The 22278-nt window shown below is 41.0% G+C and overlaps 2 protein-coding genes across 10 annotated transcripts in view; both read right to left on the bottom strand.

The window, feature by feature from the left end:
• Positions 1 to 1045: 1045 nt before the first annotated feature.
• On the bottom strand, positions 1046 to 1756 carry REP15 (RAB15 effector protein). Its single transcript, XM_007075645.3, has one exon. The coding sequence runs from the start codon at positions 1754 to 1756 to the stop codon at positions 1046 to 1048; it is 711 nt and encodes a 236-aa protein (XP_007075707.2).
• Positions 1757 to 2454: 698 nt separating this feature from the next.
• Positions 2455 to 22278, bottom strand: part of PPFIBP1 (PPFIA binding protein 1) — a 174704-nt gene continuing 154880 nt past the window's right edge. For 7 of the 9 annotated variants that reach the window (XM_042992007.1, XM_042992008.1, XM_042992014.1 and 4 more), the window contains 13 exons: positions 19413 to 19584; positions 18892 to 18924; positions 16384 to 16534; positions 15975 to 16103; positions 14295 to 14445; positions 13472 to 13583; positions 13234 to 13322; positions 9850 to 9972; positions 8937 to 9062; positions 8146 to 8334; positions 5939 to 6118; positions 4668 to 4733; positions 2455 to 4284 (listed from right to left, as the gene is read on the bottom strand). In XM_042992007.1, the coding sequence (XP_042847941.1) occupies positions 4198 to 4284; positions 4668 to 4733; positions 5939 to 6118; positions 8146 to 8334; positions 8937 to 9062; positions 9850 to 9972; positions 13234 to 13322; positions 13472 to 13583; positions 14295 to 14445; positions 15975 to 16103; positions 16384 to 16534; positions 18892 to 18924; positions 19413 to 19584 (1608 nt within the window). In that variant the 3' untranslated portion in view covers positions 2455 to 4197. The remainder of the gene's footprint in view (positions 4285 to 4667; positions 4734 to 5938; positions 6119 to 8145; positions 8335 to 8936; positions 9063 to 9849; positions 9973 to 13233; positions 13323 to 13471; positions 13584 to 14294; positions 14446 to 15974; positions 16104 to 16383; positions 16535 to 18891; positions 18925 to 19412; positions 19585 to 22278) is intronic. The other 2 variants (XM_042992012.1, XM_042992013.1) reach the window with 1 other exon arrangement.

Raw genomic sequence — 22278 nt, 5'->3', positions numbered from 1 at the left:
CTCCCTTACCCACCCTATATAAAGTAGCACGTCCTCACCCTCGATCCCTTTATCCACGCTTTATTTTCACATAACACCTGATATACTTTTTTAAGCTGCATTTTAAGTATATACACATATATTTGTTTATGGATAGTCTTCCACCATTAAAAGAGAGACTGCCCAAGAGTAGGGACTTTGTTCTTTTTACTACTGGATTGGAAAGGTGCAGGATAGGGCCTAACATATAATCATTTACCAGTCATGTGAGTGAATCTTTCATTTTCACTTTTAAGCATTTTTTTTGCTTCTGTTAGTTTTCCTCCCTTAAAGTACTAGAATTCTACCCAGGCTTTTAAGCAAAGATGGTTTTTATAAGTGAATACACTTTACTTACTGCAAATACTAAGCAAATGTTAATCATCATTACAAGGGATTGCTATAGGGGTCACTGTGTTTAAATCCTAGAAAAAGCTGACACTCAAGTGAGTCCTAAAGTGAATCCCACCAAGATCCTCTGTGCACAGAGAGAGCAGCTGGGGATGAGCTGGGAGCAAAGGCAGAGCTTAGGGGAAGAAAGGGGAATGAGGTTTTGCCTAGAAGTCCTGGAATGAAACTGGTATTGTAAATGTAATTAAACCTGTTCTGTAGTCCATGAGACTGCATGGCACCACCTCACCCCAGCCACCTTCCACCCGTAGCAGTAAAAATATATTTTACACTTTCAAGTTCTAGACTTATTATAATAAACAAAGACGCATTTTTTAAGCAAATCAAACTTTAAGGGTGACTTTATTATCCCCTCCTCCCATTTTTATAATTGAATAAAGGAAATTGTAACTTTTCCCTGCAATGCAGGCAGGGTTTTTCCCTCTCCGTAGTCATGACATTATATTTTTTGACCCAGGTGATCATTTTCATTCAATGGAGGGTGGGTGTAAAAAAAAAAAAAAAAAACAAACAAAAAAAACATATCCCATGCTGGGATGATGCAAGTGTGTGAGCTTGCCTATTAGAATATTTTTTCTTCTTGCCTTACAGGCCAGTCTGATTGTGCACATCCAGTTCAGAGGATGCTAATATAAACCTTGCCTACCTCTCTCAGCCCATCTTTCTTACTCAGACAGTTTCCAAGCAGCTCTCTGATGGAGACACAGTCTTCAGTTTCCCGGACAAATTGCGCCACGGCCTTTGCTCCTGGCAGATGGCCCCTCACTGTCTCACTTTTGACACTGTCCAGGACAACTCCTCTGATGTCTTTGGGCTTTCCTGGCACACCAAAGATGATAAACAGGCCCAGGCAATCCTCTCCTATCAAGTTACAGAAATCTTCCAGCTTATCGAATCTACTTCTCTTCCTGGAAGGCTCCTCTGGCCCGGATTCTGGATGTGAGAAGTCGCAAGGCTTAGAAACCACAGGAGGAAGAGTAGACATCTGCAGGGTCTGCACTGCCAGCTGCAGCCTTATTTGCTTATCGGATCCCCAGAAGGTCCAAATCCAGTCTGCCCCAAACAGTACGGCTTGGTGCTTGGACATCTTGGTGGTGGTGAGCCACTCATTAACTCCCTTTTCTTGGCAGAAGGTGACAAAGTGGATTAAGAAGATCTCATTCAGAGTGTTTGAAGCTGGGCACAGGTTGCTCAGAGGATCTTCAAATCCAAGATAGTCCTTCAGTTTCTCAGCCGCATGGACTATCGCCTCGCTGACAACCTCACCGACGCTGAAAACCTCTGTGCCGTCTTTCAGAGCCAACTGTTGTGATGGTTTTTGCCCCATGTTCTCTGCAACCCATCAAGACTGCTTCCAAAGGTCACACGTGTGATCCTCATTCAGAGTGACTTCTTTTCCAGATTCAAAATCTTACAACGAAGTCACAGCTGTTAACGTGGGCCCAGTTTTCCGACTCCACATTTATGTGGGGTAGCTAAGCGTATCTACACACAACTAAGCAAACACGTTAGGTCTCCCTGTTTGCCAATGAGGCGTGTTGTATTCATACAGATTCCTGCTGGCTTATTAAGTGAGAGATAACCAACCTTCACCAAAAACATCTGTTCCTCTCTAGTTCTAGTCACTCAACTTTTAATATTTGGCAATCTCTTCCAAGACAGGTTTCCACTTTTCAGATTTTACTTAAATTAAAAATGGCATTCAGTTTTTTAAAGAACCATACACCTCCTTCCATACAACTAATGTCTTCAACTTTGCTGGTGAGTCCTTTCCCTTTGCTTTTCCGATAACCCCTCTACCGTGATTCCTCACCCCCCCCCCCAGCCCAGCAGCCTGTTTCCTTTCATACAGAAATTCCTCTGAGTCCTCAAATTTCTACCTGTTGATACATGCTATAAGCCTCACCTCAATAAATGTATGGGAGTTTGTGAATTATAAAGCATTTGTGTCACTGTTCTCTATACCAGAAATAAAGCCCCGTGGGTATTCTGAACAAAGGAAAATAAAGTCACAGACAACAAAAATGAGGCAATCATCAATTGACTTTATTTCTTTTCATATGGTAATACCAGCAGTGTACAACATTTCGTAAATAAAATATATATCGTCAAAAAAATCTGAACTTTATCACATATCATCAGTTATGTTACACTGTCCTGCATAAAGAATATTTGGCATCTATAACAGTCTCCTGGTATTGTGTTAACCAGGTTTGGATAAGAAACTGTTTTTCAAATGGTGACAGATGTTTGCATTAAAATAAAACACTAATATGTAAGGAGTCCAATACAGTTACCAAACGACTAGTGGGGAGCAAAAGATTATTATTAGCATCAAATCATTTTAGTAATGAATAAACAGCAATTTAGTTTGACAGGCCCTTGTTGAAAAGCGTAATAACCTGCTAATAGCTTGCGAGATCACACCACCGACATTCAAACAGAATTTATAAGCACGTCCACTGGCGTATATGGAACTGCTCCCCCTGTGCCAGTTTGTGAAAACCTGTCTTTCCCAGGTTGGCTATTAGGAGAAGTGATGTAGTAGTGAACAAAACATAGAATAATTTTTCTAATACCCCTTAAAAAGTGATAAACACAGCTATTTCTTGATAAATGATATTTGGGCCCTGTGCGATCAACAATCATGAACTACATTTTCATATCGCAATACAGCCATTATAAAACTCACGTTGTAGCCTCAGAATTATGGAACCCTGGGACAAAATGTCCAAATATTCAGCTTCTTAAAAAAAAATCTCATTCATTGATAGCCTGAGAAATACACGTTTAATAACATAAGGTAGACTGTTAGTGTTTTGATGTAATGAACTATTTAGCAAAGAGGAAAATAAGAAGCTTTAATACTGTAAAGGTTTTTGTTTTGGTTTCTTCAGAAATCATTTCTATGTCTACATTTTGGGGGAACTCCTGAATGCATTCAAGTTAAGAGTATTTAAATGTCTCTTGAGTTCTTCCTTTGGAGGTAAAAGGATCCAAGATTGAGGTTGAACTTCTTAACTCTTCAACAATTTTGTGATGTATCATCAAGGGAGGGGTATTTCAGATATACTAATTTGGTTGGAAAGATCAACAGCATTACAATTCAGTTGTGGAGAAGGAAAGATCATCCCAACCTTTCCATGAAACCAGCTGGTCCATGAAAATTCTGATCGCTGTGTTAGCTTTTCACCATCTGCCTTATGTCACAAGATAAAAGTTCTATTTTCTATGTACTAAATATGTACACATATTTTAAAAAATATATAAAAAAGGACCACGGGAGGCAAGTGGAGGTGTGGCTGGCACTTAGCGGGCACACTGAATGCTTAAAGAAATTCCACCTATTGATTTTGAAAGCAGACGATGCTCTGCTTTGATGGCTGTGGTGCTGTCACATGGACAGACGCAGACGTGACAGAGTCATTCACAGACTGCTTCCTGCTTCCCACATCCTGCATACCGTGAAGGGGAATGGCAACACGACGGTAAAACACTCATATTAAATGCAATACTTTAAATATAATATATCACAGATTTGTACATTAAATAGAAGAAAAACGATTATCGTCTCATTCACCAGTGTCTCCTTTTTCATGGCGTCTTCAGAACGGGCACATACCCCCTGCTTTCAGTTTCCACTTCCACATGAGAAGCTGGAATAATAGACAGTAAACAATCTGCTGCTTGTAATGTGTTCTGTGAGTGTTTGAGAAGGAAGGTGGAGAAAAGGCGAGGGGCTCCTGATGCTCATTTGAGGGCCGTGGTTTAAACGTTGGAGTCCTCGTCGGTGATGCTGGCACTGGGGGAACGGGCGGCGAAGTCTCTGAACATGTCGTCCTCCTTTAACATGTGCTGGGAAACAAGGAGACGAGGGTCACACACACTGGGAGCCACGAGCTCAAAACTACACATCCTCCATGAAACATGTAGTCCTTTGGGGTTATTTTTTTTTTAATTTTTTTTTTTTAACATTTATTTAATTTTTGAGACAGAGAGAGACAGAACATGAATGGGGGAGGGTCAGAGAGAGAGGGAGACACAGAATCCAAAACAGACTCCAGGCTCTGAGCTGTCAGCACAGAGCCCGACGCGGGGCTCGAACTCACGGACCGCGAGATCATGACCTGAGCCGAAGTCGGCCTCTTAACGGACTGAGCCACCCAGGCGCCCCCTTTGGGGTTATTTTTAAACATATCTTGGAGAATTAACATTTTAAACTCGTTTTATAGACTTACCGTTAGATTGTTGATGCCTTCAGAGAACGCACCTATCTGTCTCACTGTCCCTTCTGAATCTTCCATCTGCAAAGAACATACCATAACATGACCTCCTCATTTGCACAATTTCAAAGAAAGCACAGCAAAGTGAGCAAAAGTCTAAGAATAACGTGAGTGACACTGAATGGGATGGGTGCAACAGAACACTTCTTTTTTTAAAATGTTTATTTATTTTGAGAGAAGAGAGAGGGAGGGAGGACAAGGGGGACAGAGAGAAGGAGGGAGGGAGAAGGGGGAGGGGCAGAGAGAGAAAGAGAGAGAGAAAGAGAGAGAGAAAGAGAGAGAGAGAGAATTCTAATCAGGCCCCATGCCCCCAGCGCAAAGCCCGATGTGGGGCTCAATCCTACCAACTGTGAGATCATGACCCGAGCAGAAATCAAGAGTCAGGGGCACCTGGGTGCCTCAGTCAGTTGAGTGTCTGACCTCAGCTCGGGTCATGATCTTGTGGTTCGTGAGTTCGAGCCCCATATTGGGCCGCTGCTGTCAGTTTGTCAGCTCAGAGCCCACTTCAGATCCTCTGTCCCCCTCCCTCTCTCTGCCCCTCCCCTGCTTGTGCTCTCCTAAAAATAAATAAATACTAAAAAACAAAGGAAGAAAGAAAGAAATCAAGAGTCAGATGCTTCACCGACCGAGCCACCCAGGTGCCCCACAACAGAACACTTCTGATGAAACCTCCTTTCGTTACTGTAACCAGACATTAAATACTAGATGAAACAAGACTACCACATATAGCGCAATGCTCTGATGTTGACAATGACACCAAAGGATTGGTGTTGAAAGGGTAGTATTCAAATCCATGACTTCATACTGAAAAGGCTAACAGCTGTGTATTTCTGACTTGATTTAACACACAGATTTCCTTAATACAGAGACGATATAACATAGGTGAATAGCTCAGGCTTTGGAGCTGGCCTGGCAAGTTGGAATCCCAGTTCTTCTAGCAGCTCTTCTATCTTGGGTAAGTTACTGCATCTGTGCCTCGGTTTCTTTCTCTCTAGAATGAGGATAACCATGCTCTGTAGGTTTTAGGGTCACCATGAAAGTTAATATATGTTATGTGCTCAGGAGAGTGCCTGAAACATAGTAAGCAATCTGGAAGTTGTTGACTATTACCTTATCATTATCTTTATTTTATGGTGTTTGAGGAAAAACTGATTAGTAGACATAGTGCACGAAGTTTCCATTTAGTGTTTCAATGCTGGAGGAATCGTATACAGTGTTGCATTTACCTGCTCTAACCGGTCTAACTCATCTTCATCATACAGGCGCATGTCCAAACCAGGTTTGAATCCTTTCTTGCATGTACTTCCTGATGCCTGTCCCAATTCCATTGGACAAACATATTCTTCCCCATCTTCCTGTTTCTTCTTTCTCAGATTCCCAAAATTGCTGAAGGTCAGTTTCTTTGGCTTTAAAAGAAGAGCAAACATACAGGGATTTCATAAAATTCATGTGGCAAAAGATCAATAACATGCGTAACTATGCATTCCAACTACAGAGAAAATCAGTCGGATGATTCCATTTGTGTAACAAACATAAAAGCATCCTGGGTGTATGATTGACGCACCCAAGTATGATAACTAATCCTTATTATGAAGCTCAGAAGACTAAGCTTGTTCTCCTCATTCATACCAATTAGCTAGGTAGTCACTGTGAAAAGTCAAAAATGCCAAGAGCCTTGGTTTTGATTAAACAGGACTTCATGCAATGAGATGTCTCAGAGATGAATCCAATTTTGCAAGGTTTTCCCATCTAAAATGAGCACAAGAAAATGGTCCTGACTTGTATTTTCTTTTCGGGGAAGCTATGATTATCGTAGATGCCTGTTATGCTTCCGTAACAGGATTGGTGGCTGTTAGAAGAATCCTCGCTCATTTGGAGACAGAACTTCCAGTGATACTTGGAAGAGAAATTCCATAAGAGCAGATGGTGATCAGGCTGATGCTGAGAATTTTCTTTCCATAATGTTTATTTTATTTATTTTGAGAGAGAGAGAGAGAGAGAGAGAGAGAGAGAGAGAGAGAGAGAGAGAGAGAGAGAGAGACGGAGTGCATGCAGGGGAGGGGCAGCGAGAGAGAGAGGGAGAGAAAGAACTCCAAGCAGGCGCCATGCTGTCAACGCAGAGCCCAAAGCAGGGCTCGATCTCACAGTTTGTGAGATCATGATCTGAGCAGAGATCAAGAGTCAGACGCCTAACCGACTGAGCCACCCAGGTGCCCCATGATACTGAGAATTTAGGTACCACAGAATCTCTTAGACGTTTCACATCCAGTACATCTTTTAAGGGAGAAAAGGAGCTGAAGAGAAAGCGTCAGGAAGGTAGAGGAGGTAATAAAAACAACAACAACAACAAAACATTATATGTATGTACATAAAGAACTTGGTATATATTTGTGGAGAAGCTGATAAACCCTATCTCCACATTAAGTTGGTTGAGATAACAGACACAGTAGAGTGCACAGAGAAATGATTTTTTTTTAATTTTTTAAAAAATCTTTAGTTTTTGAGAGAGAGAGGCAAAGTGCAAGCGGGGGAGAGAGAGAGAGAGAGAGAGGGAGACACAGAATCTTAAGCAGGCTGAGCTGTCAGCACAGAGCGTGACATGGGGCTTGAACCCACAGACCATGAGATCATGACCTGAGCAGAAGTTGGACACTCAACCGACTAAGCCACCCAGGTGCCGCCCACTGAGAAATGATTTAAAAGAAGAAAAAGTAATCTGAATTTGGTATGACCCATGAATCTGGGTCAATCTGGAAAGAGTAATTCTCTGCTGGTCTACCTTGAATCATTTCTTAAGTATCTTTTTCTAACTTTCAAGGTTGGCCAAGTGTAAGCCAGACAAGCTGAATCTGTGTGAGAAGAAATCCTCCTCTTAGAATGGACTTATCCACAGAACAAATGCAATCGATAGTTGAGCCCAAGTTGCAAACTCTCTGTGTTCGCAATGTACTGACTGCATGCCAACATCATACTCTTCATTACTGTTAATGCTAATAAAATAAATGATTTGAGTAAAGAAGCCCCCAAAAAGAAACTTTCAAAAATGCATTTTCTTACTTACTCTTAAAAATGGATGCACTATCAGGGGCACCTGGGTGGTGCACTCAGTTAAGCATCTGACTCATGATCTCAGCTCAGGTCGTAGTCTCACAGTTCGTGAGTTCAAGTGCTGCATCAGGCTCTGCACTGACGTCGGAGAGCCTGCTTGGGGTTCTGTCTCTACTTCTCTCTGACCCTCCCCCACTTGTGCTCTTTCTCTCTTTCTCAAAAGAAATAAACTTTAAAATAAAAATTAAAAAAAAATGACGGACTATCAATTCATCCACAAAACTTTACAAACCCCACAAAAATGCCTGACCCAGATGGGTAAAAACTGAGCCCCGCTTTAGTTTTTGCTTTAAGCAATTATTAGAAGGCACAAGCTCGGACCAACCTTCACTTTGGCAGTGGCTGTTAGAAGTACATAATCTGGTAACTCCATGGCATCACGCTTTTGGTGCTGGGCCTCAGCACCGATCAGAAGGTTGAAATGAGTGGCCAAATGTCTTCGCAAGAGGGTCTTACTTGGTGGGATATTCAATAACTGAGCCATTGTTTCTACATTAAAACGAGGTTCTAGAACCTAGAAGAAACATTAAGATTGTTTAAGGCACCACAAACCATGTACGTCTGCCCTGTGCTTTATAATTTGCAAAGCTCTTTCATTTAGTTATCACCAATGACCCCTCAACTACCCAGTGAGACAGACCGAGTATGAACCTCGATCTTCAAGCCACACACCTTTTCTTTATCTTGCCTAAGCTAGTGAGAAGTAGAGCTGGTCCTGACATCCAGGCAGTACCAAAGTTAGGGCTTCTAGCTCTCTGAAGTGGTCTCTGGGATGCCTTTGGAAGCCAGCTCCTTGCACAACACCAACGTGCAGAAATACAATCTGTATGTTTGTAGGTGTTTCAAAACATGATCATATGAGGACCAGTGGCCAGATGTTACCCAACATAAGAGACAATAAATGAGAAACAGGTTTAAATCTGGTCTAGAGTTATATGACATAAACAAAAACCATGGGAAAAAATGCTCAGAAAGTAAAGACTCACTAGAAATGGTACCAGAGGGTTCGCTTAGGTGACTCTAGGGTATGACAAGCAAACTGATAATATCCTACTCATGAGACTAATGGAAACTAAACGCTAAGAAGTCAATTTTTAAATTAGAAGAGAGTTTTACCATGAGCCCACCATGAACACCACTGCCTCTGAGATTGGGGGCATATTCTGCCAAGTCCACGGAGCGCAGCCACTCCATCACACGATGGTTGGTCCACTGCTGAACCTCTGACGGGGTGATGCTATTCTATGAGAACAAACACCAAGAGCTTCAGTCATTGACGATGGGATTCCAAACATTAAAACTTCAAATTTTTTCTAAAAAGTCTGCTGCAAAGAGCAGTTACTTGATGTCCCACTCAGTGTTTACAGAAAGAGTGAAAAGTTATTTACTGGTCTGAATTTTGTTTTAAGGCATCCATCCATGTCATGGTTTCAAGCTTTTTTACAAACTAATAAAGCAATGCTTTAGGGAAAGCGAGTCTTTTTTTTTTTTTTTTTTTAGTTTATTTATTTATTTTGGGGGGAGCAAGGGCAGAGAGAGAGGGAGACAGAGAGGGAGAGAGAGTACCAGGGAGGCTCCACGCTATCAGCACACAGCCCAACATGGGCCTCGAACTCCTGACCTGTGACATGATGACCTGAGCCGAAATCAAGAGTTGAAGAGTTGGACACCCAACCAACTGGGCCACTCAGGCGCCTCAAGAAAACCAAGTCTTTGTAGTGATATTTAACTCTGTGGCTTAAGGAAGCAGAAAAATACACCCAAGAAAAAGGAGGAAGGGTAATTAAACAATCTTTGTGTTTTAGTTACACAGGTGGAGCTGTCATGGGGGGAATGAAAGGAAGGTAGGAAAACAAGGCCCCAGAAGGTAATGAGGTTGGCTTGGAAGCTCTGTGGAAACCAAAAGCTTCTTCTGCAGACTCCACAAAGAAATGGGTGTTTGCTCTGCACACACACACACACACACACACACACAGTCTCATGCATGGAAAGTGCAGGCTGTATAATAAATCTGAACCCCAGGTGCTACCTCATCAGATGGCCGCCTCCGCAGACAGTTTGGTTCAAAGTTATTGATCCTCAGGACCTGGATAGCCCTTTTGATACTGAGATGGTGCAGCACACTCACAACCTTCAAAGACAGTAAGTCATCCTGCAAAAAAGAACAAAAAGAGGAACTCGCTGAGCTCTAAGGGTCTTCTCAGGGAAATCTCAGAAAACCTGAGCAAAAGTAGAAAAGCCCCCTAACCAAAATGCCTCCAGGGCTTGTCAGTGTTTTCAAACCTTTTATTTAGTAACAAAACCTTTTTTCCTGTTCCAAACAAAATCCTCTCCAGGACCCCATTAAAAAGAAAACAAAAAAAAATTAATGTTCCAACAGAAGCCAACTTCTACCTGTTTCTCTCTCTTCCAGACATTCTGAGATAGGACCATGGGACCCCACAGCTCTGAAGAACATTTTTGAAAAGCACCTGCTGGGTCACTGCAACAAGTGATCCTCTTTGAAGTGATGTGTTAAGAGCACATGATGTTCACTGACGATCACAGCTTGGTTTTCTGAGCTAAGGCACATCACCGTTTTAGGGAAAACCAGAGGAATGTCTCTGCTATACTATTCCCCCAGCCTCAAAAAATCTCTAGTTCTGGATTATTATGCTTTAACTAGCAGACGCTGTGAATAATTTTGGAAACTTTATGCTGATCAATGCAAAGGTTTTGGTGAGAGTTAAAAAGAAGTTGTAAGTAGCCACATATAGCACCACCAGTTCCTTGAAAGGGTACCTTTTGCCAGTCTGTGGTTACTGGGAATGTTTCAAACATACCAATCACACCAAAACAAATTACTTCAGAAGGTGATGTGGAGGGCAGTGTCAAGATAAGCACCAGTCTACTTCCAAACACACCCAGAAAATAAAACAAGAATAACATCCATTTTAGGCACACCTTACTGATAGCATGCTTCTTGGGGTGGGGGGGGGGGTTGGAAGGGGAGGCAGATCTATTACAGAAATAGTTTTTAAATAAAAATATTAGACAATCAGCTAAAATTCTTAAGGCTACTAACTGAGCAAACATTTTTTCCCTGAAAATTTTCTGGATAAATTTCTTAAAGGCAATGCCTTATGGTAAGTTAGAAAGGGCATTTCACATATTTTAATCTAAGAGTGAGACACCCATTCAAAACATTCCCAGGTGGGCTATTTTCAACTAATTAAAGTACCAGATTAAAAAAAATTTAAATGCATAATGATTGAAATGTAAATACAAGGCTAATTATTTTAGCTTAAGGGATTTTATTTTATTTTTTTTTAATTTTTTTTTAACGTTTATTTATTTTTGAGACAGAGAGAGACACAGCATGAACGGGGGAGGGTCAGAGAGAGGGAGACACAGAATCTGAAACAGGCTTCAGGCTCTGAGCTGTCAGCACAGAGCCCAACGCGGGGCTCGAACTCACGGACCGCGAGATCATGACCTGAGCCGAAGTCGGCCGCTCAACCGACTGAGCCACCCAGGCGCCCCAGCTTAAGGGATTTTAAAAGTAGGGGCTATTTTCTTTTAAATCAAACCAGACTTTTTTTTAGATTTAAAAAGAGCTTTCATTTTTAAGTAATTTTAGATTTACCGAAGAGTTATCAAAGCAGAGCAAAGTCCCATATACCCTTCGTTCAGCTTCCCCTTACGTTAACAACTTATATAACTATGACATAGTCATCAAAACGAAGGAGTTAACATAGATTATAAAAAATGGTAACTAAACTGCAGACTTCATTCAGATTTCACCAGTTTTTCCACTACGTCCTTTCTCCGTTCCAGGATCCAACCCAGGGTACCACATTAAAAACAGATTTTTTGTGACTTAGAACTCCTGGGGTCAAATTTTCTAAGATAATATATTCTTTTATAGCCACAAAAGTTATATGCACTTCCTTTGTGATTTTAAGCCTGAATCTGCTCGCATTCCTGCAGGAACAAACCTATACCTAGACGGGCAGGCAAGAATTTACTAAATTTGTTTTAGGCTGAGCATTAAGAGCAGGAATCTGGAAAAAGCTTAGGTTCAAATGCTTTGTGACTTTCTACCACTTTCTAGCTGTGGAAAGCTCGCTAAGTTACTCAATTTCTCAGTTCTTTCACTCCCTCGTCTAAAAACTGGGGACAAGAAGAGTGCTAACTCAAGTTCTGCTGAGACTTGAGTATTAATATGAGTATAGTGCTTGCAAGAGAGTGCCTGGAACACAGTAAATGTTCAATGTACCACATGTTGGGTGTTATTTCAAGCAGGTATACGTTACGTGCCCACCAAGGTATGGACTTGGGTTCAATGACACAGAAGAAAACAAAGCCCATCAGATGAACCTCAAATTTGATCCTGAAAAAATTGGTGTTTGAAAATTTCAACTTATTTAAAGAAGATACTATGGTAGATGGTTCCAGAGCCCAGCTGACAAAAGGCCCTTTAAATAAAAGCATCTAATGTAATAGTACACTAATAGTCCTATGGAATCTAGAATAGGTTCTCCTGGAATCTGTCTCTCCCCACTGTTGTAAAGTAGGGACAAGTCCTTCCACCTCTTGGATGGAAAGCTAAAAATAAGAAACAATAATGAAGGAATCAGAGGTGGTCTACCTCACCCTACTTCTTCTTTATCCTGTAACTCCTGCCCTAGTCAAATGGAGCTGAAGTGGGAAAGGAAGCAAGTTTCAGGTAATAGTCTCAAAAGTGGAAGGGAGGAGAGAAGACAAGCCTCTGTAGATGTCAGGTCAGAAGGACGGTCTCTTCTGAGTGGATACTGCATATAGGAATGTGTAACTCAGAAATTGCCAGGGCTTCAAAACTCTACATTCTAGTTTTTAAACATCTTTATTACATATAATTCACATACTAGAACATTTATGCAAAGTGTGCACCTCAATTATACATTGTTGAATATATATAAAATCAACTTTCTGGACAGCTTAGTTATTTTTTTAAAGTTTATTTATTTATTTTGAGAGAGAGAGAGAGAGAGGATATAGAGAATACCAAGCAGGCTCTGTGTTGTCAGCACAGAGCCCAACATGGTGCTTGATCTCACAAACCGTGAGATCATGACCTGAGCAGAAATCCAGAGTTGGACACTTAAACTGACTGAGCCACCCAGGTTCCCCATGGACAGCTTAGTTTAGATTAGGTTTCACATAGCTTAAATCAGAGTTTCAAATTTCCCAGTGGTGTTGCAATCATCAAATCCTACAACTTCAACTTAACAGAAAATATTACTGCTCTTCTTAAGTTAAGGCAACACCTTCAAATCCTGGTGGAATCATTTTGAAAACAATGTATTTTACTCACTCTATTTCTGTGTTTCTCAGAGAAAAACAATTTTACCTCTCCCCACCTCCAAAAAAAACCTGGGAGTAAATCACTTACAACAGTCATGTAATGGAGCATTCGACCATCTACTCGTCCTTCGTCAAACTGCGTCTTGTACTGGGGGAGACCAATATCATCCAACCATCCTAAAGGAGAGAAATCAGTGTTGTTAGTGAGGCACAGAACACCTGTACTTATGATTAAAAAGAAAAAGCAGCTTTACTATTTCATTCATTCGTTTGTTCATTCATTCATTCATTCATTCATTCATTCATAAATGAAAGAACCCTCTTACGAGTGACCCAGTTGAAATCCAGCTTTCCGTGATTGGTTTCTTCTTCGGATCCCAGGGCTTGCAGTGCCAGCTGGAGTTTCTTTCGATGAAGTGAATGCTTAATTCCAAGTTCCTGAAATAATAAACAGAAACACCAGCTTTACAATTCTGTCAATATGGGCTGGATACCACTGGCAAAAAATGCAAATTCTCCCCAAGGGAAGCTAGTGTTAAAGAGTCAACAATCACATTAAATCAGTGTACTAACTCAGGCTAGTGAGATGTTGCTGAACAAAAGCCCTCTGGAAAGCCAAGACCACTGCAATTAGTTTAGTGGCAGGCTACACTCTCTACTAGGCTCCTTCCTTCGTAAGACTGGGATTATAGCACACAAAAGAAAAATTCTACTGTTTTTGAACTAAATGTTAAATAATCAGGAAGAAATGTTAAATAATTAGACATAAGATGTAAGGCTCCTTTTCTTTCCCCCTTAATGTAAAGCTGAATTGCATACGTTACATTGAGAAGTGGGGCCCATGCTAAGCCACAGAATGATTTTGAGAAATATGAGCTTAAGGTTTATTATTATGTCTATACAACTATTTCTCGTTAAAATGCCCAGTGGCTTACATTAAAACAGTGGCTTACATGTTTCATAAGGAACCATTAAGACCAGGTACTTCTTGTTAAGTCCATGAAATAAAGAAAAAAAAAGAGTGTGAAGCAGAAAACATAAATGTTTTCAAGAGTACTGACTGGCTCCACCCACTCCCCTTTCTAGAAATCCTACATTCATAGTCTCCTTCTCAGTATCCATTGTCTAAACAAACAGAGAAGTAGTCACCTTCTCTAGATCTTGTTGAGAAGCCTGCAAAAGTGTTTGGCCAGATGCAATCCAGTGCTTTCCAGAATTCAGGTAGGACCCCAAGCCTTGTTCCACAAGCCAATTGCAAACTTGTTCCTTGGTCCATTTGGCAAATGGCATGTCCAAGTCACTGTAGGAAAAGGAACAACTGCATGAAAAACAATTCAGAGGCCAACCCTGTGACTTATCATCAAGACTGAACAACTATATATCGAATTGACATGGGAATTCCCTGGTGGTACCCATTTGACCATGGAAAGTTTCCGGACATATTTGGAGGAGGAAATGGCACTGGAGTTAAAAGTTACCTCATAAGACCATGGTTTTTATTTCAAATGTAACTACAAAAGATTCAATATGATTGTGTAAGAACACGTCATATGGAAGAAAACCAAGTTGAAAGAACAAGTCAAGTCACTGTCCTAGTTTCAATCAATGTTGCTTGAAGACTGAATTCCAAAACAGAAAACACTAGGTTAGACTGAAAGAAATCAAGTCTAACTTGAATTAACTTTAGCAGAATTATGGTTTCTCTCCAGGTGGTAACCAATGGGAAGAGAGCAATATGCCATCACTGAGTATAGAAAAATGTAAACAACGACAAAAGAAAAATGTAATCAAAGCAAAGTTCTGGGTTTTTTGGTTTTTTACTTTGACACATAGTGTGTTCCTCTTTGAAAAAAAAAATGTGTAAATAAACAAGGCTTTTTTTTTTCTTTTAAAGCACAAGGAAGTCCTCTACTGTGTACAAAGAGAACATATGGCAAACGAGACTCCAGTGTTTGAAGAAAGCCAGAGTTTCCTCCTTGATGAAACTTGTGTCCAGTCTTCTGCGTGAGTGGGAGGGACCATGTTTAAAGGGTTTCTAGCCCATTATCACATTCAAAAGATTTAGTATCAATGATTTGTACTAGATGTTTGCCAACCCCACCCTCTTTATTCTTAGGTCAGTGTAGTAATCTCAAACCGGCCCTAAATTGGGATAAGAGTGAAGGAAAAGTTCACAGAGTCTTAACAGAGAAAACATCACAAGGTCCTGATAAATTTAGTAATTCTGATAGAATTTACATCTTTAGGTGCTTTCACAGAATCCACTAGTCATTAATGTTGCTTGAACAGTTACCATTTGCCAGATACTTAATGCATATAAACTCAATTGCCTTTTGGGGAATGTACTAATTAACACCATGGAAACAAGGGCACAGAGCATGGAAGTAGTTGCTCAAGGTGACCCAGGAAGTGGTAAGGAAGTGGTATAGTGGTATAGGAAGTGGTAAGGCCAGAAACCAGATCCAAACAGTCTGTGTTTGGATGTTATCCCACTATGCTATCCCATCTGTCCAGAGTTGTGCTTTAGAGTACTTACAGTAATTATTTTCTCTGTCAAATTTAAGTCCAAAAATCATTCCAACCGAGACGTTGCTGACACTTTAGCTCTGGTCCCTCCCCTAGTTCACAGAGCCCCCCATCTTCTGCATGATTTTCACCAACCAATGCCAAATGGCACTGCCCTATAAAGATGATGGACCCTTTCGCTAGGCACAACAGTAAGCAATGGATTCCACCATCCAACCCAGGGACAATACTAACATCGCAGGTGTTCACGGCCATGACACTTAAGTAGACATGTAAAAAGTGCATTCATTCGGCTGTTCTCACCTGTTAGACTGTCCCAAATCTCGAGACCAACCCAGTCGCGGCCCTGCGGTTGCCCTTGTTCCTCCTCTTTTGAATTCAGGCTCAGACATGTCATCTGGATTGAATGTAGTTGACTGACTTCTCCTAAGTCTGAACAGAAGACACAATACCACGTTGCCTTGTATGAGACCTGATGAGACCTTAGACTTTAATCAGAACATTGCTTATGTATGGTCGGAACTGATACTTGGATTTCAATGCTAACTGAGACCCAGTGAGTTAATGAATTCCAGATCACAATCTTCCTTCCATAAAGGGAACACAAAAGACTTAAAGTTTCACACTTCTTTCCTGCCAATTTTCCATTTACTCCTACATTTGGGCAACATATAATACAAAGCCCACTCCATTTGTGTGCTCTGTTACTTACTTTCCAAAGAGTTTCATGATACCTCTGGATTTCTTTTTGGAATCTGGCGACGGCGGAGATATCTGGAAGGGACTACTTCCTGGCGCATCTTTTGGCCGGGAAGATACACCAGCAAGATCTAGGTGCTCAGCTGTCTCCTTCTCTGTTTCAGCTATTCCAAGAACAGAATACAAACTCAATGAGCTTTAAGTATGGAATGAATGTGACTAAATGTTATTAACCTTTTTTGGTTTTAGCAATTGCTATACATTCTTCTTCTGTTGTTCTTTCATCGGTGATTTACAAATAGCACCCTACAAATACTAAAAATGGAACACAGATGTATGTTTTGCTCTGTTGGCTGTTCTGCATAAATTAACAGTATGTAGAATATTTTGTATGATATTGTGTATAGATTAACTTACAAGTGATAGCCTCTTTGAGATTCAAAGGTATGAGAGGATTGTAATAATCTTTCCTCGAGTGATTGAATTAATAATGAAATCATTCTCCATCTTCGCAAAGCACTTGGTACTGTGGACTCCCTCCTACATTCTTCAACATCACCATCTCCTTCACCTTCTTGTTACGACACTCTCCCAAATCTGCCATCTGATAGTTTCTTCTTTGCTGTAGCACCTGTTTTCTCTACCTCTTTCACCCCAAGATTCTGCTCTACGTCCCCTCAGTAGGATCTCTAGACAAGCTCACCCACTCCACGCTCAGCACTAAATGATGGCTTCCCTCATATATAAGCTGCTGGTACCAAAACCTGTGGACCTAATCTCTCTCCCCAGGCTCAGTATATGAACATCTATGGATACTCCCAATTTGGTGTGCCAGGGACATCTTGAACTCAACAAACCACGCAATTTTCCTGAGTTTTCTCTTAAATTTGCTTTTTAAATATTTCCTTAATACTAATTAATATTCTCCCTCTTACTCCAGTTCAAACTCTTTGTCATAGTGTTTTCACTCCCTCCTCTCCTTTGCCATTTACATCAAATCTCAGTTACCAATTTCCATCAATTCTTTTTGCAAGAGATGTATTCCTATTTATCTCTTGTTATGTGCTGAGAAAAGAATGAACTGATAGGCATAAATTTTTCTTTAGATATAAAATCAGTGCCTGTTGATTCTGCCTTGAAAGAATAACATCCAAATTTGCTACTCCTCAGTTTCTGAGCATTAACTAGCTTAATTCATTCAGCTGTCCCTTCATGGATGATTCCACACTAGCAAACACAAGGGGTACGGTTTCCTCAATGTGAGACTGTATGCTTTTTCAGGAAAGTAAAAATTGTACACAAATCACAGGAATGATGTTTCAGCAAGATAAAAAGTTGCAGAGATTGACTTTTCTATGAAGCACAGCTGTGATTATAGGTTATAATAAGCAGTACTCGGCTCTTAGCATTGACAATTTATTTCTTCTGAGAAAGATGCAAAAAAATTTGAAAATAGTTGTCTGGATTTTATCCCATGTTTATCCTAGAAAAGTAAGACTACAAAGAGAGAGGTTACCTTTACTGACCCACATGAAGAGGCATGTGGGTACCCACGCAAGATAATAAAACCAAAATCCAAAGGAGCCTTTGAAACCCTAAGCCATCATGGGTACTGGCATGCCTGAAAATGTTGCCTAACTCACCCTCATTTAAGAAGCATCCTATTCTTATTTTTTGTCTTGAGGATGCTTTTTCCCTACTGAGCCTCCCCTCTCCTTAAATCACTTTGGGGGTGACTCCTCGGATATCACATAGAGCTCCTTTGGGTGTCACTAAACATCACCTCCATCTTCAAAGCAATCAATGTCGGAATGATGTCCCCCGAATGAAGTAAGTCTGAGATGACCATTTTCTACAGACTTCTCTATTTGGTTGAAAACATTGGGGCACCTGGGTGGCGCAGTCGGTTAAGCGTCCGACTTCAGCCAGGTCACGATCTCGCGGTCCGTGAGTTCGAGCCCCGCGTCAGGCTCTGGGCTGATGGCTCGGAGCCTGGAGCCTGTTTCCGATTCTGTGTCTCCCTCTCTCTCTGCCCCTCCCCCGTTCATGCTCTGTCTCTCTCTGTCCCAAAAATAAATAAAAAAAAAAAGAAAAAAAAAAAAAAAAAAAAAAAAAGAAAACATTTCTCTCTGGGGATAACGTAAACATGGAGAAGAAGGTACTGCTGGGACCTGGGAGTTAGTGTGAGACAGTGTGCACTCGAAGGGTGAAAAGGCTGGAATTTATGATGCAGGATAGTCCTGCCCTGGACTCCGAGGGGTGCTGTGTGCACTTCCAGGTCCCCCCAGAGCTCCTCGCGAGGTGTCATTAGCATGGGTTAAAACAGCATTTAGGCTTGGAAGCATAGGCTCTACCGAGAGTCCCAATTTTCAGCAGGAGGTGGACGGAACTCTCTGGAGTAAAGGACTACATTTCCTGATTGCTGCCAGCTCGCTTTCTAGAGATCACAGATGCCCAGGGCAAGGATTAGCTCAGTTTGGAGGACAGCACTGGCAAAGGCTGGCATGCAGGGGTACGATACCTAAGGTGGGTGCACTGGCACTTCGTTTACGATCTTCAGATATCCCAACAACGCACACAATCACACGCAGCCCAATGGAGAGAACACAGGAGAATGACAAAATGAAACACGGATCAAACTCCTACTCACAAAATACACACAGTGGGAGGAAAGGCAAGCACCACACTGTGCTTCCAACGTTGCAGACTCCATTAGCAGTTTCAATATGGGGTTAATCTACCCACTTTCAAAACAGATGAGAAGCTGTTTACAATGAAGTCAGAGGGCATCAGGGTTTTTGGTCTTTCCTCTACGTTTATGCTCCAACAAGGAGAGCAGGGTGAGAGCCTACCCAGAACTATCTTTACCACTGAATTCAACCCATGGAAGCCTTTTTTTTTTTTTTTCCTAACTTTTCCCCCCAAGTCATTCACCTTCATTTCTGAGAAAGAGAAAAACACACAAATAGATGAACAAGGGAAGAGATCGATCTTTTCCTCATTCTGAAAGAATTAAAGCAAAGGCATTTTGGCCACACATACCCAAGTTGGGGGCACTTGCTGTCCTCTTGTTACTTTTTATTTTAAAAAAGCCACGCCCAAAGGAAGATCTGGCTTTTCGAGTGCCAAAGGGGTTGTCATCCATGGAGGCCTCATGTCCTGGAGCTTTTGGAGGGAGGCTTCCAAATGGGCTGCTTTCTGCTGGAGTTTTATCCTGAGAGAGAAGTAATAATAAATGTAACACACCACTAACTTGCATAAATATTAGCACATGCCGGGTGCAACACCTGATATGTTACATATTTGACTTTATTTTGAAGAATGATGGAACTAACAGATTGATTACAAATATTATAAGTTTAAAAGGTCAATGCTGAAAGCTACTTAAGAAAACAACAGCTATAGCAGCAACAAAAACATGGTCATCACTCACGTGCTTAGGACTTGAAATATTTAAGGTATAGAAATCCTAAAATTTGGGGGCGCCTAAGTGGTTCAGTCAGTTGAGTGTCTGACATTGGCTTAGATCATGACCTTACAATTCGTGAGTTCGAGCCTCTGTGCTAACCGCGTGGAGCCTGGAGCCTGCTTCGAGTTCTGTGTCTCCCTCTCTCTCTGCCCTTTCCTGCTCGCGCATGCACGCTCTCTCCCCCTCTCTCTCAAAAATGAATAAACATTTTAAAAAATTTAAAAAAAAGCCAACACTGTAAAAAAAATTCTCAATTTTTATTTGCCTCATTCCCCTCAAGGACATGGAAATAAGATATTACATAACCAGAACACCACGTTTCTTATTTTTCTAACAATTATGACACATATTTGGCTATAACACAGTTCAGTCTTTGTAATATAACTGCATCAGTAGAAGCCCAATATAATATAATCACTCTACAAAGCAGGCATTAACCCCACTTCTACACCAGCAGTATAAAGAGATTCTACTCTAGTTATTTTAAATATTCTCAAAGAATTAATAATAAAATGAAGACACAATCAGTGACTGTTAAATATTAAAAAAAATTTTAATGTTTATTTATTTCTGAGAGAGAGAGAGAGAGACAGAGAGAGAGAGAGAGAGAGACAGAGCATGAGTGGGGGAGGGGCAGAGAGAGAGGGAGACACAGAATCTGAAACAGGCTCCAGGCTCTGAGCTGTCAGCAGAGCCTGATGTGGGGCTCGAACTCACAAACCGTGAGATCATGACCTGAGCTGAAGTCAGTCGCTCAACCGACTGAGCCACCCAGGTGCCCCTCTTCTCAAAGAATTAATAATAAAATGAAGACACCATCAGTGACTGTTAAATATTTTTTTTAAGTGGTGTTCTGGAATATATTCATATCTTGCCTGCAAGTTACCAAACACGGATGACTAATTTTCAAAGACTATGCAGATATACTTAACATCAAAACTAAACTTGCTATAATTAAATTTTTCTTCCTTGATTTAGAATCCACTTGGGCTGTCCACAATATTTCAAGGTATTTATGAAGAAGTGTAATTAAGTTATACTTGTATTATTTTTTTAATTTATTTTGAGAGAGAGTTCATGTGAATGGGGCAGGCAGAGAGAGAGAAACAGAGACAGTGTGAGTGGGGGAGGGGCAGAGAGAGAATCTCAAGCAGGTTCCATGTTGTCAGTGCAGAGCCTGACATGGGGCTTGATCCCAGGAACTGTGAGATCATGACCTGAGCTGAAACTAAGAGTCAGATACTTAACCAACTGAGCCTGCTTAGTAATTTAACTATTTAAAAAAAAAAAAAAAATTTTTTTTTTCACATTTATTTTTGAGAGATAGAGACAGAACACGAGTGGGGGAGGGGCATAGAGAGAAGGAGACACAGAATCCAAAGGAGGCTCCAGGCTCCGAGCTGACAGAACAGAGCCCGACACGGGGCTCAAACTCACAAACTGTGAGATCATGACCTGAGCCAAAGTCGGACGCTTAACTGACTGAGCCACCTAAGCGCCCCATAATCTAACTATTAAGTTATACTTTAAGTACTGTTTATTTTTGGGGCACCTGGGTGGCTCAGTCAGTCAAGCATCTGACTCTCAGTTTTGGCTCACATCATGATCTCACGGTTTTGTGAGTTTAAGCCCCACATTTGGCTCTGTGCTGACAGTGCGGAGCCTGCTTGGGATCCCCTCTCTCCCTCTCCCTCCCTTCCTCTCTCGCTCTCGCTCTCGCTCTCTCTCCCTCCTTCCCTCCCTCCTCCCTCCCTCCCCTACTCATGCTGTCTTTCAAAATAAATAAACTTAAAAATTTTTAAATAAAAAAATTACTGTTTATTTTTGAGCTTTCTGGTTATTTGAATTTGCAGTTACAGAAATATGATCTATTATATTGTTGTAGTATTATCCAAACAAAGATGCTTTTGTTTGCATGTTTCCATTTCTCTAAAATCTCTTGCCCTCTGTTTCTTTTATTGCAGAGGTGGAGAAAGGGGAGAGGGGACACAGGCTTTAAGGTGGTGATTTTATTCTACATATCTACTGCTCATCGTAACTACAAGTTTGTAGGTGCTACAATTCAGTGATTCTGTTATCTGTGTCATTACTGATGTCAAAATCACTTAATAATTTATTGAACTGGAAAGACAAAAAGGACAGAGAATGACTGTAATCACAGCTGTAGAGACTGTCTGTGCCTCATCAATGATACCTACAGTATGGCTCAAGGCATTAAGAGCCAACAGTCAAGAGAGTGCACTTGGAAGTAGCCTCTCTACCCTTTACAAAGTTGATGATTAAAAATCAGAGGAAAGAAGAACCAGAGCCCCTGTTGATAATGTCTTTAAAAAACAAAAAACAAAAACCAAACCAACAAAAAAAACCCCACCAAAATGTTTGCTGTAAACAGACAGTGGCTATAGTAAATGAATGGCTGGTCTAAGACTGGTGATCTAA

Source organism: Panthera tigris, chromosome B4 (assembly GCF_018350195.1).
Source record: "Panthera tigris isolate Pti1 chromosome B4, P.tigris_Pti1_mat1.1, whole genome shotgun sequence".
In the NCBI taxonomy this organism is placed as follows: Eukaryota; Metazoa; Chordata; class Mammalia; order Carnivora; family Felidae; genus Panthera; species Panthera tigris.
Note: the sequence above shows the minus strand (reverse complement) of the source record. Positions and strands in the feature narration are given on the sequence as shown.